Here is an 18,121-nt window from a genome sequence, read left to right on the forward strand (position 1 = left end):
CTGGCACTGAGATGCAGTGCTGTAGACAGCTGAACCAGGGTCTGTAGTGACACCTCTGGCACTGAGATGCAGTGCTGTAGACAGCTGAACCACTCGGGAGCCAAATATGTCCTTTGGTCTGATGCCTCCAAATTTGAGATTTTTGGTTCCAACCGCTGTGTCTTTGTGAGACGCAGAGTAGATGAACGGATGATGTCCCCATGTGTGGTTCCCACCGTGAAGCATGGAGGTGGTGTGATGGTGCTTTGCTGGTGACACTGACTGTGATTATTTAGAATTCAAGGCACACTTAACCAACATGGCTACCACAGCATTCTGCAGTGATACTCCATCCCATCTGGTTTGGGCTTAGTGGGACTATCATTTGTTCTTAAACAGGACAATGACCCAACACACCTCCAGGCTATGAAAGGGCTATTTGACCAAGAAGGAGAGTGATGGAGGGCTGCATCAGATGACCTGGCTGCCACAATCACCCGACCTCAACCCAATTGAGATGGTTTGGGATGAGTTGGACCGCAGAGTGAAGGAAAAGCAGCCAACAAGTGCTCAGCATATGTGGGAACTCCTTCAAGACTGTTGGAAAAGCCTTCCAGGTGAAGCTGGTTGAGAGAATGCCAAGAGTTTGCAAAGCTGTCATCAAGGAAAAGGGTGGCTACTTGAAGAATCTTAAATTATAAAGTATATTTTGATTTGTTCAACACTTTTTTGGTTAGTACATGATTCCATATGTGTTATTTCATAGTTGTGATGTCGTCACTATTATTCTACAATGTAGGAAATAGTCAAAAGAAAAGAAAAACCCTTGAATGAGTAGGTGTGTCCAAACTTTTGACTGGATCCACCACGATGCCATTTCTCTAGTGTTCTATTGGATCCACCACGATGCCATTTCTCTAGTGTTCTATTGGATCCACCACGATGCCATTTCTCTAGTGTTCTATTGGATCCACCACGATGCCATTTCTCTAGTGTTCTATTGGATCCACCACAATGCCATTTCTCTAGTGTTCTATTGGATCCACCACGATGCCATTTCTCTAGTGTTCTATTGGATCCACCACGATGCCATTTCTCTAGTGTTCTATTGGATCCACCACGATGCCATTTCTCTAGTGTTCTATTGGATCCACCACGATGCCATTTCTCTAGTGTTCTATTGGATCCACCACGATGCCATTTCTCTAGTGTTCTATTGGATCCACCACGATGCCATTTCTCTAGTGTTCTATTGGATCCACCACGATGCCATTTCTCTAGTGTTCTATTGGATCCACCACGATGCCATTTCTCTAGTGTTCTGTCATTTCTCTAGTGTTCTATTGGATCCACCACGATGTCATTTCTCTAGTGTTCTATTGGATCCACCACAATGCCATTTCTCTAGTGTTCTGTCATTTCTCTAGTGTTCTATTGGATCCACCACGATGCCATTTCTCTAGTGTTCTATTGGATCCACCACGATGCCATTTCTCTAGTGTTCTATTGGATCCACCACGATGCCATTTCTCTAGTGTTCTATTGGATCCACCACGATGCCATTTCTCTAGTGTTCTACTGGATCCACCACGATGCCATTCCTCTAGTGTTCTATTGGATCCACCACGATGCCATTTCTCTAGTGTTCTATTGGATCCACCACGATGCCATTTCTCTAGTGTTCTATTGGATCCACCACGATGCCATTTCTCTAGTGTTCTATTGGATCCACCACGATGCCATTTCTCTAGTGTTCTATTGGATCCACCACGATGCCATTTCTCTAGTGTTCTATTGGATCCACCACGATGCCATTTCTCTAGTGTTCTATTGGATCCACCACGATGCCATTTCTCTAGTGTTCTATTGGATCCACCACGATGCCATTTCTCTAGTGTTCTATTGGATCCACCACGATGCCATTTCTCTAGTGTTCTATTGGATCCACCACGATGCCATTTCTCTAGTGTTCTATTGGATCCACCACGATGCCATTTCTCTAGTGTTCTATTGGATCCACCACGATGCCATTTCTCTAGTGTTCTATTGGATCCACCACGATGCCATTTCTCTAGTGTTCTGTCATTTCTCTAGTGTTCTATTGGATCCACCACGATGTCATTTCTCTAGTGTTCTATTGGATCCACCACGATGCCATTTCTCTAGTGTTCTGTCATTTCTCTAGTGTTCTATTGGATCCACCACGATGCCATTTCTCTAGTGTTCTATTGGATCCACCACAATGCCATTTCTCTAGTGTTCTATTGGATCCACCACGATGTCATTTCTCTAGTGTTCTATTGGATCCACCACGATGCCATTTCTATCTAGTGTTCTATTGGATCCACCACGATGCCATTTCTATCTAGTGTTCTATTGGATCCACCACGATGCCATTTCTCTAGTGTTCTATTGGATCCACCACGATGCCATTTCTCTAGTGTTCTATTGGATCCACCACGATGCCATTTCTCTAGTGTTCTATTGGATCCACCACGATGCCATTTCTCTAGTGTTCTATTGGATCCACCACGATGCCATTTCTCTAGTGTTCTATTGGATCCACCACGATGCCATTTCTCTAGTGTTCTATTGGATCCACCACGATGCCATTTCTCTAGTGTTCTGTCATTTCTCTAGTGTTCTATTGGATCCACCACGATGCCATTTCTCTAGTGTTCTATTGGATCCACCACGATGCCATTTCTCTAGTGTTCTATTGGATCCACCACGATGCCATTTCTCTAGTGTTCTATTGGATCCACCACGATGCCATTTCTCTAGTGTTCTATTGGATCCACCACGATGCCATTTCTCTAGTGTTCTATTGGATCCACCACGATGCCATTTCTCTAGTGTTCTGTCATTTCTCTAGTGTTCTATTGGATCCACCACGATGCCATTTCTCTAGTGTTCTATTGGATCCACCACGATGCCATTTCTCTAGTGTTCTATTGGATCCACCACGATGTCATTTCTCTAGTGTTCTATTGGATCCACCACGATGCCATTTCTCTAGCGTTCTATTGGATCCACCACGATGCCATTTCTATCTAGTGTTCTATTGGATCCACCACAATGCCATTTCTATCTAGTGTTCTATTGGATCCACCACGATGCCATTTCTCTAGTGTTCTATTGGATCCACCACGATGCCATTTCTCTAGTGTTCTATTGGATCCACCACGATGCCATTTCTCTAGTGTTCTATTGGATCCACCACGATGCCATTTCTCTAGTGTTCTATTGGATCCACCACGATGCCATTTCTCTAGTGTTCTATTGGATCCACCACGATGCCATTTCTCTAGTGTTCTGTCATTTCTCTAGTGTTCTATTGGATCCACCACGATGCCATTTCTCTAGTGTTCTATTGGATCCACCACGATGCCATTTCTCTAGTGTTCTATTGGATCCACCACGATGCCATTTCTCTAGTGTTCTATTGGATCCACCACAATGCCATTTCTCTAGTGTTCTATTGGATCCACCACGATGCCATTTCTCTAGTGTTCTATTGGATCCACCACGATGCCATTTCTCTAGTGTTCTATTGGATCCACCACGATGCCATTTCTCTAGTGTTCTATTGGATCCACCACGATGCCATTTCTCTAGTGTTCTGTCATTTCTCTAGTGTTCTATTGGATCCACCACGATGCCATTTCTCTAGTGTTCTATTGGATCCACCACGATGCCATTTCTCTAGTGTTCTATTGGATCCACCACGATGCCATTTCTCTAGTGTTCTATTGGATCCACCACGATGCCATTTCTCTAGTGTTCTATTGGATCCACCACAATGCCATTTCTCTACTGTTCTATTGGATCCACCACGATGCCATTTCTCTAGTGTTCTATTGGATCCACCACGATGCCATTTCTCTAGTGTTCTGTCATTTCTCTAGTGTTCTATTGGATCCACCACGATGTCATTTCTCTAGTGTTCTATTGGATCCACCACGATGCCATTTCTCTAGTGTTCTGTCATTTCTCTAGTGTTCTATTGGATCCACCACGATGCCATTTCTCTAGTGTTCTATTGGATCCACCACAATGCCATTTCTCTAGTGTTCTATTGGATCCACCACGATGTCATTTCTCTAGTGTTCTATTGGATCCACCACGATGCCATTTCTATCTAGTGTTCTATTGGATCCACCACGATGCCATTTCTATCTAGTGTTCTATTGGATCCACCACGATGCCATTTCTCTAGTGTTCTATTGGATCCACCACGATGCCATTTCTCTAGTGTTCTATTGGATCCACCACGATGCCATTTCTCTAGTGTTCTATTGGATCCACCACGATGCCATTTCTCTAGTGTTCTATTGGATCCACCACGATGCCATTTCTCTAGTGTTCTATTGGATCCACCACGATGCCATTTCTCTAGTGTTCTATTGGATCCACCACGATGCCATTTCTCTAGTGTTCTGTCATTTCTCTAGTGTTCTATTGGATCCACCACGATGCCATTTCTCTAGTGTTCTATTGGATCCACCACGATGCCATTTCTCTAGTGTTCTATTGGATCCACCACGATGCCATTTCTCTAGTGTTCTATTGGATCCACCACGATGCCATTTCTCTAGTGTTCTATTGGATCCACCACGATGCCATTTCTCTAGTGTTCTATTGGATCCACCACGATGCCATTTCTCTAGTGTTCTGTCATTTCTCTAGTGTTCTATTGGATCCACCACGATGCCATTTCTCTAGTGTTCTATTGGATCCACCACGATGCCATTTCTCTAGTGTTCTATTGGATCCACCACGATGTCATTTCTCTAGTGTTCTATTGGATCCACCACGATGCCATTTCTCTAGCGTTCTATTGGATCCACCACGATGCCATTTCTATCTAGTGTTCTATTGGATCCACCACAATGCCATTTCTATCTAGTGTTCTATTGGATCCACCACGATGCCATTTCTCTAGTGTTCTATTGGATCCACCACGATGCCATTTCTCTAGTGTTCTATTGGATCCACCACGATGCCATTTCTCTAGTGTTCTATTGGATCCACCACGATGCCATTTCTCTAGTGTTCTATTGGATCCACCACGATGCCATTTCTCTAGTGTTCTATTGGATCCACCACGATGCCATTTCTCTAGTGTTCTGTCATTTCTCTAGTGTTCTATTGGATCCACCACGATGCCATTTCTCTAGTGTTCTATTGGATCCACCACGATGCCATTTCTCTAGTGTTCTATTGGATCCACCACGATGCCATTTCTCTAGTGTTCTATTGGATCCACCACAATGCCATTTCTCTAGTGTTCTATTGGATCCACCACGATGCCATTTCTCTAGTGTTCTATTGGATCCACCACGATGCCATTTCTCTAGTGTTCTATTGGATCCACCACGATGCCATTTCTCTAGTGTTCTATTGGATCCACCACGATGCCATTTCTCTAGTGTTCTGTCATTTCTCTAGTGTTCTATTGGATCCACCACGATGCCATTTCTCTAGTGTTCTATTGGATCCACCACGATGCCATTTCTCTAGTGTTCTATTGGATCCACCACGATGCCATTTCTCTAGTGTTCTATTGGATCCACCACGATGCCATTTCTCTAGTGTTCTATTGGATCCACCACAATGCCATTTCTCTACTGTTCTATTGGATCCACCACGATGCCATTTCTCTAGTGTTCTATTGGATCCACCACGATGCCATTTCTCTAGTGTTCTGTCATTTCTCTAGTGTTCTATTGGATCCACCACGATGTCATTTCTCTAGTGTTCTATTGGATCCACCACGATGCCATTTCTCTAGTGTTCTGTCATTTCTCTAGTGTTCTATTGGATCCACCACGATGCCATTTCTCTAGTGTTCTATTGGATCCACCACAATGCCATTTCTCTAGTGTTCTATTGGATCCACCACGATGTCATTTCTCTAGTGTTCTATTGGATCCACCACGATGCCATTTCTATCTAGTGTTCTATTGGATCCACCACGATGCCATTTCTATCTAGTGTTCTATTGGATCCACCACGATGCCATTTCTCTAGTGTTCTATTGGATCCACCACGATGCCATTTCTCTAGTGTTCTATTGGATCCACCACGATGCCATTTCTCTAGTGTTCTATTGGATCCACCACGATGCCATTTCTCTAGTGTTCTATTGGATCCACCACGATGCCATTTCTCTAGTGTTCTATTGGATCCACCACGATGCCATTTCTCTAGTGTTCTATTGGATCCACCACGATGCCATTTCTCTAGTGTTCTGTCATTTCTCTAGTGTTCTATTGGATCCACCACGATGCCATTTCTCTAGTGTTCTATTGGATCCACCACGATGCCATTTCTCTAGTGTTCTATTGGATCCACCACGATGCCATTTCTCTAGTGTTCTATTGGATCCACCACGATGCCATTTCTCTAGTGTTCTATTGGATCCACCACGATGCCATTTCTCTAGTGTTCTATTGGATCCACCACGATGCCATTTCTCTAGTGTTCTGTCATTTCTCTAGTGTTCTATTGGATCCACCACGATGCCATTTCTCTAGTGTTCTATTGGATCCACCACGATGCCATTTCTCTAGTGTTCTATTGGATCCACCACGATGTCATTTCTCTAGTGTTCTATTGGATCCACCACGATGCCATTTCTCTAGCGTTCTATTGGATCCACCACGATGCCATTTCTATCTAGTGTTCTATTGGATCCACCACAATGCCATTTCTATCTAGTGTTCTATTGGATCCACCACGATGCCATTTCTCTAGTGTTCTATTGGATCCACCACGATGCCATTTCTCTAGTGTTCTATTGGATCCACCACGATGCCATTTCTCTAGTGTTCTATTGGATCCACCACGATGCCATTTCTCTAGTGTTCTATTGGATCCACCACGATGCCATTTCTCTAGTGTTCTATTGGATCCACCACGATGCCATTTCTCTAGTGTTCTGTCATTTCTCTAGTGTTCTATTGGATCCACCACGATGCCATTTCTCTAGTGTTCTATTGGATCCACCACGATGCCATTTCTCTAGTGTTCTATTGGATCCACCACGATGCCATTTCTCTAGTGTTCTATTGGATCCACCACAATGCCATTTCTCTAGTGTTCTATTGGATCCACCACGATGCCATTTCTCTAGTGTTCTATTGGATCCACCACGATGCCATTTCTCTAGTGTTCTATTGGATCCACCACGATGCCATTTCTCTAGTGTTCTATTGGATCCACCACGATGCCATTTCTCTAGTGTTCTGTCATTTCTCTAGTGTTCTATTGGATCCACCACGATGCCATTTCTCTAGTGTTCTATTGGATCCACCACGATGCCATTTCTCTAGTGTTCTATTGGATCCACCACGATGCCATTTCTCTAGTGTTCTATTGGATCCACCACGATGCCATTTCTCTAGTGTTCTATTGGATCCACCACAATGCCATTTCTCTACTGTTCTATTGGATCCACCACGATGCCATTTCTCTAGTGTTCTGTCATTTCTCTACAGCCCTATTGGTTTTCACAACTTTCTTTTGTTGTCCAGAAGCCAAAAGTGACCATCCTAGTCGTTTCATCTTTAGAGTTTCTAACAGAGGTTCATCTCTGTCACACATGGAACCGCTATCAGGTGCACTGATAGAATGGTGTTCTCCAGCTATTTGCACGTTTTATCAGCTGCTTCATTACCATGTTCTGTTATGATGCATTACCTTAATGTACATGTGATTTCTGTCATCCTGAGCACCGTGGAGGGGTGGACAGCCTAACGGGTAACGCACCCTGAGCACCGTGGAGGGGTGGACAGCCTAACGGGTAACGCACCCTGAGCACCGTGGGGGGGTGGACAGCCTAACGGGTAACGCACCCTGAGCACCGTGGGGGGGGTGGACAGCCTAACGGGTAACGCACCCTGAGCACCGTGGGGGGGGTGGACAGCCTAACGGGTAACGCACCCTGAGCACCCGTGGGGGGGTGGACAGCCTAACGGGTAACGCACCCTGAGCACCGTGGGGGGGGTGGACAGCCTAACGGGTAACGCACCCTGAGCACCGTGGGGGGTAGACAGCCTAACGGGTAACGCACCCTGAGCACCGTGGGGGGGGGTGGACAGCCTAACGGGTAACGCACCCTGAGCACCGTGGGGGGGTGGACAGCCTAACGGGTAACGCACCCTGAGCACCGTGGGGGGGTGGACAGCCTAACGGGTAACGCACCCTGAGCACCGTGGGGGGGTGGACAGCCTAACGGGTAACGCACCCTGAGCACCGTGGGGGGTGGACAGCCTAACGGGTAAGCATCCTGAGCACCGTGGGGGGTGGACAGCCTAACGGGTAACGCACCCTGAGCACCGTGGGGGGTGGACAGCCTAACGGGTAACGCATCCTGAGCACCGTGGGGGTGGACAGCCTAACGGGTAATGCAACAGGACATTTTAAAAAGATAACACGTTTGGACAATGCAGAAGAAGATAGTATCACCGAGGCTGGTCGAATATTCTCTACACTACACCAAACTGTAACAACGAGTAATGGATGCCAAACATCTTCGGTTAAATCCCGTAGGTTAAGCAAAGATATTGAAGCCTTAAGGACAGAAACACGTTGCCACGGGCTTTAGTTAAACAGGCTGTTTTGAAACCTCTTCGTTAACAAACTTCAAATGCAAGCTACAAACGTAAATTGTCCATTTCAAGCAATATTGACTTACCAAAATCCCAGTAGCTAGCAAGCTCACTGTCTAAGTTTAAAGTTAAAATGTCCATAGCTTCATCACTGCTACTGTACCTCAGGTCGTATGTTGTGGTTCGGGCTGTAGTTTTCAGAGATGAGTTGGTCGAACAGCAGGTTGAGTTGTGTCTTCAGGCTGCCTGAATCTCCGGCTCGCAGGGAGACGAGCTTGGATGCGTAGTGGGAGAACTGCGCCGCCACCGAACCCATCTCCTCCCGGTCCCCCGGAGCCAGCGGGCTGAACGGGACCGCATCTGGTGATAGCGCTACTGACACACCGTCGTTAATACCGGCTAGGCTGGAAGACATTGGAGGACTAGAGCCTGGTGACAACGTTTCTCTGGCAGCCATCTTTCAGGAAAAACTCTGCTGCAATGGTACATCCGGGGTTGGCAGGTCAACGCGTGGTTTCCCGTTTCTTCTTCTTCGGGGTTGGTGGATCGCATCCAAGTTTTAAGGTGCACACACCGCAATCTACTGTTATGGAGTGTGAGGCCAGTCACGGACCACATTCAATTCTCTTCATTAGTCCTGTTCCTCTAAGAAAGTGAAATAATAGTGGCGGTTTCCTGTTCTGTGCAGCTTCTAATCCCAGAAAGAATAAACCCAAGAATAAACCCACAGCTATTTTAAATCCACAATATCTAATCTTGAACCGTTTTCACAAATGTATATCCAGTGCACAGGTTACTATTTATATCTAATATTAATAAGATATTTGAAATATTACTTGTTTTATTATAAACAAGAATCGGTCGCTTTCAAAATGTAGTGATGTGTCAGTTCCTGGTTGATGGAGTTCCACTGCTTCTGATGTCTTGAAGCAGCTCAAAAAGGCAGTGAGCAGCAGTATGCTCTCTCTAATTCTCTCTCTCGGAGGACCTGAGCCCTAGGACCATGTCTCAGGACTACCTGGCCTGATGACTTCTTGCTGTCCCCAGTCCACCTGGTCAACTGATCTGCCTGCGGCTATGGAACCCTGACCTGTCCACCGGACCTGCTGTTTTCAACTCTCTAGAGACAGCAGGAGCGGTAGAGATACTCTTAATGATCGGCTATGAAAAGCCAACTGACATCTACTCCTGAGGTGTTGACCTTTTGCACCCTCGACAACTACTGTGATTATTATTATTTGACCATGCTGGTCATTTATGAACATCTTGGCCATGTTCTGTTATAATCTCCACCTGGCACAGCCAGAAGAGGACTGGCCACCCCTCAGAGCCTGGTTCCTCTCTAGGTTTCTTCCTAGGGAGCTTTTCCTAGCCACCGTGCTTCTACACCTGCATTGCTTGCTGTTTAGCGTTCTAGGCTGGGTTTCTGTACAGCACTTCGATATATCAGCTGATGTAAGAAGGGCTATATAAATACATTTGATTTGATTTAGCTGAGGGAACGTCAATGAGACAGGGAGAAACATCAGTCAGGAGGCAGGCCCTAGCTACACATTGCTATTTCAGTTATGGGATCCTGAGCACTCCTGTGATGTGGACCCTGGTACTAGGTGGATGTAATATCCCATGGTCGTATCAAGACTCCACAGATGGTTTGTAATTCTTGATACAGGCTTTGGTGTATCCATAGGATGGATCATGAGTTGCCTGGCTCTTATCCATGACCCCCCCAGGCACAGCTTCTGAGCTTGGAGCAAGAGATGACCTGAATCGCTCCACAGACAACATAAGTGTTCTGTATCTTTGACATCAATGATGAGAGATGACACTCCCAGTAAATCACTAGTCCATGTTCCTTTTAAATATAGTGTTGAACCAATCTTTATGAACCACACAGAAGCAACAGTCAAAGCATTTTATACAGCTGAGCAACAGAAAAATAAATAACACATTTTAACATAATAATCTGTTCTTTGTAGTCTTCAGCAACTCCATGAGTAGCATGTTTCTCATACTGCAAAATATACACATGTAGTCATCATGTGTGTCCCAAATGACCCCCTATTCCCTATGGGCCCTGGTCAAAAGTAGTGCACTACATAAGGAATAGTGTATAGGGACAGGGTGCCATTTGGGATGCACACATGTTTATTCTACTGCAACAGATGCACACCATGTACATGGCCCATGAAGCACCGCACAGACACTATGGAGAATCATCTAGAACTCTTCAAGTCAATGTGTGTGTGTGGCCTCAACTATCAGTATATCACAATCCAGGTGAGGACTAGCGCCTGCCTCGGTCAGTGGAGAGGGGAGGAGAGAGCTGGAGGATGGCCCAGGTAGACGTCAGGTGGTTAGGGACTAGCGCCTGCCTCGGTCAGTGGAGAGGGGAGGAGAGAGCTGGAGGATGGCCCAGGTAGACGTCAGGTGGTTAGGGAGTAGCGCCTGCCTCGGTCAGTGGGGAGGAGAGGAGAGAGAGAGCTGGAGGATGGCCCAGGTAGACGTCAGGTGGTTAGGGAGTAGCGCCTGCCTCGGTCAGTGGAGAGGAGAGGAGAGAGAGAGCTGGAGGATGGCCCAGGTAGACGTCAGGTGGTTAGGGAGTAGCGCCTGCCTCGGTCAGTGGAGAGGGGAGGAGAGAGAGAGCTGGAGGATGGCCCAGGTAGACGTCAGGTGGTTAGGGAGTAGCGCCTGCCTAGGTCAGTGGAGAGGAGAGGAGAGAGCTGGAGGATGGCCCAGGTGGTTAGGGAGTAGCGGTTAAGGTGTAGGGGTTCAACCAGACTTGAAGAGCAGGATGGCCACCTGGCCCAGGTAGAAGTAGATGAAGTGTTTGGTTTCATGCGTCACGTAGCTGCCAAAGTTTCTACCCACAATGCAATGCCACGTGGGGTTGTACTTCTTGTCAAACTCCTGGAACAAAACAGGGAACATTTAGAAACACACACACACACACAAGGTAAGGATGTCTGTCTGGTTAGCTACCTTCTTGATGTAAGCAGCCATGTCCTTCTCAATGTTATATTTCTCCGTGGCCTGAGTGGCACAGTCCACAGCATCCTGCTGCATGTCCTCTGACATGTCAGCATTCTTTATGACAGCCTTCCTGTCGGTCATGGTGACTAGAGGGGGAGGGAGAAGAAGAACGTTAGTTAAAGATACACTGTGCAGAAATCGCCTCGCCATTTCCTGGTTCCTAAAATTGTGAATTTTGTCAGGTCATCCAAAAAGTAAAATATTGCAGCTTTAACCTGTAGATCCTAAATCATTGTATCGTAAGCAGTGTGATAGAAGGAGAATGGGACTGGAGAGAGGGTAGAGGAGTCTGCTGTGGAACAGGTATGTGAGACAGACATACAGAGAAGAGAGACAGAGAGAGTGAAAGAGACGGGAGAGGAAAGAGAAGAGACGGGGAGAGGGGAGAGGACGGGGAGAGGAAAGGGAGATGGGAGAGACGGGGAGAGGAAAGGGAGACGGGAGAGGAAAGAGACGGGGTGAGCGAGAGACGGGGTGAGCGAAAGAGAAGAGACGGGGAGATGGGAGAGGAAAGAGAAGGGAGACGGGGAGAGCGATAACCTTGGCACACGCCTCCTGCACTATTACAGTGTAATAACGGAGGTGGTTTGGTGACAACCGTCTGTCTACATACCAATGGAACCTTATTATATAGTGCACTACTTCTGACCAGAACCTGGGCCCAGTCTGGCCGACTACCACCCTACTTCTGACCAGAACCTGGGCCCAGTCTGGCCGACTACCACCCTACTTCTGACCAGAACCTGGGCCCAGTCTGGCCGACTACCACCCTACTTCTGACCAGAACCTGGGCCCAGTCTGGCCGACTACCACCCTACTTCTGACCAGAACCTGGGACCAGTCTGGCCGACTACCACCCTACTTCTGACCAGAACCTGGGCCCAGTCTGGCCGACTACCACCCTACTTCTGACCAGAACCTGGGCCCAGTCTGGCCGACTACCACCCTACTTCTGACCAGAACCTGGGCCCAGTCTGGCCGACTACCACCCTACTTCTGACCAGAACCTGGGCCCAGTCTGGCCGACTACCACCCTACTTCTGACCAGAACCTGGGCCCAGTCTGGCCGACTAGCACACTACTTCTGACCAGAACCTGGGCCCAGTCTGGCCGACTACCACCCTACTTCTGACCAGAACCTTGGCCCAGTCTGGCCGACTACCACCCTACTTCTGACCAGAACCTGGGCCCAGTCTGGCCGACTACCACCCTACTTCTGACCAGAACCTGGGCCCAGTCTGGCCGACTAGCACCCTACTTCTAACCAGAACCTGGGCCCAGTCTGGCCGACTAGCACCCTACTTCTAACCAGAACCTGGGCCCAGTCTGGCCGACTAGCACCCTACTTCTAACCAGAACCTGGGCCCAGCCTGGCCGACTAGCACCCTACTTCTGACCAGAACCTGGGCCCAGCCTGGCCGACTAGCACCCTACTTCTGACCAGAACCTGGGCCCAGCCTGGCCGACTAGCACCCTACTTCTGACCAGAACCTGGGCCCAGCCTGGCCGACTAGCACCCTACTTCTGACCAGAACCTGGGCCCAGTCTGGCCGACTAGCACCCTACTTCTAACCAGAACCTGGGCCCAGTCTGGCCGACTAGCACCCTACTTCTGACCAGAACCTGGGCCCAGTCTGGCCGACTAGCACCCTACTTCTGACCAGAACCTGGGCCCAGTCTGGCCGACTAGCACCCTACTTCTGACCAGAACCTGGGCCCAGTCTGGCCGACTAGCACCCTACTTCTGACCAGAACCTGGGCCCAGTCTGACCGACTAGCACCCTACTTCTGACCAGAACCTGGGCCCAGTCTGGCCGACTAGCACCCTACTTCTGACCAGAACCTGGGCCCAGTCTGACCGACTAGCACCCTACTTCTGACCAGAACCTGGGCCCAGTCTGGCCGACTAGCACCCTACTTCTGACCAGAACCTGGGCCCAGTCTGGCCGACTAGCACCCTACTTCTAACCAGAACCTGGGCCCAGTCTGGCCGACTTGCACCCTACTTCTGACCAGAACCTGGGCCCAGTCTGGCCGACTAGCACCCTACTTCTGACCAGAACCTGGGCCCAGTCTGGCCGACTACCACCCTACTTCTGACCAGAACCTGGGCCCAGTCTGGCCGACTACCACCCTACTTCTGACCAGAACCTGGGCCCAGTCTGGCCGACTACCACCCTACAGTGCACTACTTCTGACCAGAGCCTGGGCCCAGTCTGTCCGACTAGCACCTCCCAAACAGCCCGTCTGTCCAGTCCTGCTACACACTCCTTCTGAGTCCTGTTACCGGCACTAGAGTGGTTACCGGCACTAGTGGCTACTTGTTACCGGCACTAGAGTGGTTACCGGCACTAGAGTGGTTACCGGCACTAGAGTGGTTACCGGCACTAGTGGCTACTTGTTACCAGCACTAGAGTGGTTACCGGCACTAGAGTGGTTACCGGCACTAGAGTGGTTACCGGCACATTTTAATGAATGGAGCGAATTGGGAGCATCAGTTTTTTTTCCCCAGTGGAGAGGTCAGATTTTAGAATGAGATTATTTGAGATTTGACCCTGCTGATAGTCTATTTACGTTTGAACATCTTGAAGAACGTTCTGGCTTTAAAATGGCCATGTACTCTTATCTCCACCCAGCACAGCCCAAAGAGGATTGGCCACCCCTCAGAGCCTGGTTCTCTCTACCCAGTACAGCCCGAAGAGGACTGGCCACCCCTCAGAGCCTGGTTCCTCTCTACCCAGTACAACCCGAAGAGGACTGGCCACCCCTCAGAGCCTGGTTCCTCTCTAGGTTTCTTCCTAGGTTCTGGCCTTTCTAGGGAGTTTTTCCTAGCCACAGTGCTTCTACATCTGCATTGCTTGCTGTTTGGGGTTTTAGGCTGGGTTTCTGTACAGCACTTTGTGACATCAGCTGATGTAAAGAAGGGCTTTATAAATACATTTGATTGAGTTGGAGAGATGATCACTATGTTGCACTGATGCATTGCAAATGTTTGCACAGAACAGATGATCCAAAACGAATTGACAAACAAAACATTATCACTTGCAAACCACTTGAGCAATCAATAACATGTTGTTGAACATAGAATAGATGGTCGTACCATTTTTGTACGGACTTCGCTTTGTGCACGAGGGTATTATCATGCTGAAACAGGAAAGGGTCTTCCCCAAACTGTTTCCACAAAGCTGGAAGCACAGAATCGCCTACTGTAGCGTTAAGATTTCCCTTCATTGGAACTAAGCCCCAGACCATTATTCCTCCTCCACCAAACTTTACAGTTCGCTGCTCCAGAGTTCAATGGTTGCAAGCTTTACACCACTCCAGCCAACGCTTGGTATTGCGCATGGTGATCTTAGGCTTGTGTGCGGCTGCTCGGCCATGGAAACCCATTTCATGAAGCTTCTGAAGAACAGTTCTTGTGCTGATGTTGCTTCCAGAGGCAGTTTGGAACTCGGTAGTGAGTGTTGCAACCGAAGACAGACAACGTTTTGTGCTTCAGCACTCGGCGGTCCCGTTCTGTGAACTCGTGGCCTACCACTTCGCGGCTGAGCCCTTGTTGCTCCTAGACGTTTCCACTTCACAATAACAGTTGACCGGGGCAGCTCTAGTAAGGCAGATATTTTACAAACTGACTTGTTGGAAAGGTGGCATCCTGTGACGGTGCCACGTTGAAAGTCACTGAGCTCTTCAGTAAGGCCATTCTACTGCCAATGTTTGTCTATGGAGATTGCATGGCTGTGATTTTATACAGCTCTCAGAAACGGGTGTGGCTGAAAAAGACAAATCCATTCAAAGATGGATTCCTTTCTGAAGCTGGATCTCATCAAGGACTTGCCTGTATTTGTCTCCATTCATTGTTCCCTCTATCCTTACCAGTCTCTGCTGCTGAAAAGCATCCCCATAGCATGATGCTGCCACCGCCATGCTTCACGGTAGGGATGGTGTTAGATGGTTGATGAGCTGTGCCTGGTTTCCTCCAGAGGTAACTCTTTGGATGCAAAGCGCTGTATGTGTGTGTAATCAGACCACAGAATCTTACGCGCCGCCTTTCACGTGCCTTTTTGCAAACACCAGGCGTGCCGTCATGTGCATTTTTCTCAGGAGTGGCTTCCGTCTGGCCACTCTCCCATAAAGCCCAGATTGGTGAAGTGCTGTAGAGACTGTTGTCCTTCTGGCAGGAACTCTGTAGTTCTGTCAGAGTGGTCACTGGGTTTCTTGGACACCTCCCTGACCAAGGTCCTTCTTGCCCGGTGGCTGTTTGGTCAGACGGCCAGCTCTAGGCAGTGTCTGGGTAGTTACATATTTTATACATTTCCCGATGGAGACCACTGTGCTCTTGAAAACTTTCAAAACTCTATTAATTGCTTTACACCCTTACATCTGCCTCATCACAATTCTCTCTCAAAGAGCTACGGATAGTTCCGTAGACTTCATGATAGTTTCTGCTCTGACATGCACTGTCAACTGTGGGACTTCTATAAACACAGGTGTTTCTTTCCAAATCATGTCCAATCAATTTAATTGGCTACAGGTGGACACCAAGGTGTAGTGACACCTCAATAATGATGCAAATAACTTGGATGTACTGAGCTCAATGTGGACTGTTACGTAAATTACATATTTCTGTATTTCATGTTCTATAACTTAGCAAAAATGTCTAAAACATGTTTTAATTTTGTCATTGTGGGATATTGTGTGTAAATGGATGAGAAATGATCTATTTAATCCACTTTGAATTCAGGCTGTAACACAACATGTGGAATAAGTTAAAAGATAAGAAAATGTTAAGGCAGTGTACATGTAAGGGATAAACGCTGATGCCCTTTACCTGGTTAATAATGAACCACTTGGTACTCAGAGTTCATTGGCAGAGGCGTTTATCCCGCTTTTGCCATGGTTGCCAAATAAAACAAGCACACATTTAAAAGTTACATGTTTTCACACAGATTTACATAAGTAAATTCATACTAATTTATCCTTCCACTAAACCTGGTTGTTAGTTCTATCGGTTAGGTTGCTAGAGAAGCAGACTGGTTGTTAGTTCTATCGGTTAGGTTGCTAGAGAAGCAGACTGGTTGTTAGTTCTATTGGTTAGGTTGCTAGAGAAGCAGACTGGTTGTTATCGGGTAGGTTGCTAGAGAAGCAGACTGGTTGTTATCGGGTAGGTTGCTAGAGAAGCAGACTGGTTGTTAGTTCTATTGGTTAGGTTGCTAGAGAAGCAGACTGGTTGTTAGTTCTATCAGTTAGGTTGTTAGAGAAGCAGACTGGTAGATATTTGTTTGATTGCATGCAGGCAGTTATTATCCCTTGCTAGCTAGTCAACTAAGACTAATAGAGTCACGTCAACTCTGCAGATTTAATAACATCAAAGTAGTTGCATTCTGCACAAGCTGTTTCCTAGTGGCATTTATTCGGATCCATCTATATACTGTACATACACCGTCCCGTTGAGGGATAATACAGTCAACTTCCTCCATTTATAAAAATTAAGTATTAAAATTAGAAAATGTCATGTCTTTATGTTTGCTATTCATAGTTCAGCTGATAACTGCAACATTACTACTAACGTTTAATAAAACAACTTTTTGGGGGGGGGGGGTAAAATTGAGTCGATTTGGGCCATTTTTTGGCTGATTCTGGCGATAAAATGTCAGCTTGGTCTCAGTCCATGCTGCCAGATCTGGCCCAAATGACTCGGGCCTTGTCTGTTCTGTCATTCATCTCGGACTCGGCCGGATCTGGCTGCCAGACCAGGGACAGCAGTTGTAGATCTGGCGGTACGGAATCAGGCCAGATGTTTGTGCTACCTAGGTAGCATGTTGTTGAACTGCCCTGTTCATGCACAGACTGGACATCCGGTAGCATGTTGTTGAACTTCACGGAACACAGCGGATGCCATATACCAGACCGTTTCAACACAACTCCATGCAGAACATGAAGAAACAGAAATATAACGTCGCTCACCCTCTTGCTGCTGTTGCTTGTGCTCAGTAAACGCGTTGAACGTAGTTCTGTCTGGACGTGTCTTTCTCAACCGCCGTTGTGCGTGTTCCGTGCGGCGGTTCTGTGTTTACCGGTTACTTACATACCACGCCGGCTGCACTGCATTGACGATCTGATTGGCTTTTCCGCGGACTCTCCCCGCGTGTTGCGTGCGTTTTCCACGAGCGCGCTCCTGCCTGCATATTGTTTTCACCCAGAGTGCACCGTGGCCCCGGTGAGAGACGGGAATTAACGTGATTTATCCCGAACTGGTACAATTATGATCAGCTGGGAAAAAGGTGGTGGAAAGTACACAGTAAGAAACACAGACAGACGGACAGACGGACAGGCAGACCTTGTCAGACAGGGGACAGACAGAGGGGACAGACAGACAGACAGGGGGACAGACAGAGGGGACAGACAGACAGCGAGGACAGGCAGACAGACAGCGGGGACAGGCAGACAGACAGCGGGGACAGGCAGACCATGTCAGGCAGAGGGGACGGACAGAC

General features: G+C 47.5%; 2 protein-coding genes across 3 annotated transcripts in view; both read right to left on the reverse strand.

Moving 5' to 3' along the window:
- heatr6 (HEAT repeat containing 6) overlaps window positions 1-9,126 on the reverse strand; it is a 79,983-nt gene extending 70,857 nt beyond the window's left edge. Inside the window, exon 1 of the mRNA XM_071339894.1 lies at window positions 8,758-9,126. Coding sequence (XP_071195995.1) covers window positions 8,758-9,051 — 294 coding nt within the window. The 5' untranslated portion in view covers window positions 9,052-9,126. The remainder of the gene's footprint in view (window positions 1-8,757) is intronic.
- Window positions 9,127-10,495: 1,369 nt separating this feature from the next.
- On the reverse strand, window positions 10,496-17,915 carry LOC139537975 (dynein light chain 2, cytoplasmic-like). 2 transcript variants are annotated; one of them, XM_071339899.1, is made up of 4 exons: window positions 17,592-17,915; window positions 11,577-11,713; window positions 11,334-11,504; window positions 10,496-11,024 (listed from the first exon to the last, which is right to left on the reverse strand). In XM_071339899.1, the coding sequence occupies exons 2-3, from the start codon at window positions 11,706-11,708 to the stop codon at window positions 11,367-11,369; spliced, it is 270 nt and encodes an 89-aa protein (XP_071196000.1). In that variant the 5' UTR covers window positions 11,709-11,713; window positions 17,592-17,915; the 3' UTR covers window positions 10,496-11,024; window positions 11,334-11,366. The 2 variants fall into 2 exon arrangements, with proteins under 2 accessions (XP_071196000.1, XP_071195999.1); XM_071339898.1 differs by having other exon boundaries at window positions 10,496-11,267; window positions 17,592-17,909.
- Window positions 17,916-18,121: the final 206 nt, after the last annotated feature.

The sequence above is a fragment of the Salvelinus alpinus genome, chromosome 13, assembly GCF_045679555.1.
Source record: "Salvelinus alpinus chromosome 13, SLU_Salpinus.1, whole genome shotgun sequence".
NCBI lineage: Eukaryota > Metazoa > Chordata > Actinopteri > Salmoniformes > Salmonidae > Salvelinus > Salvelinus alpinus.

What these genes read in the sequence shown, in the direction of transcription:
- LOC139537975 (XM_071339899.1), bottom strand. Translation starts at nt 11,708, where the DNA reads ATGACCGACAGGAAGGCTGTCATAAAGAATGCTGACATGTCAGAGGAC. An exon ending in TGGCTGCTTACATCAAGAAG is followed by an intron (nt 11,505 to 11,576) that starts GTAGCTAACCAG and finishes GTTTTGTTCCAG; the next exon opens with GAGTTTGACAAGAAGTACAA.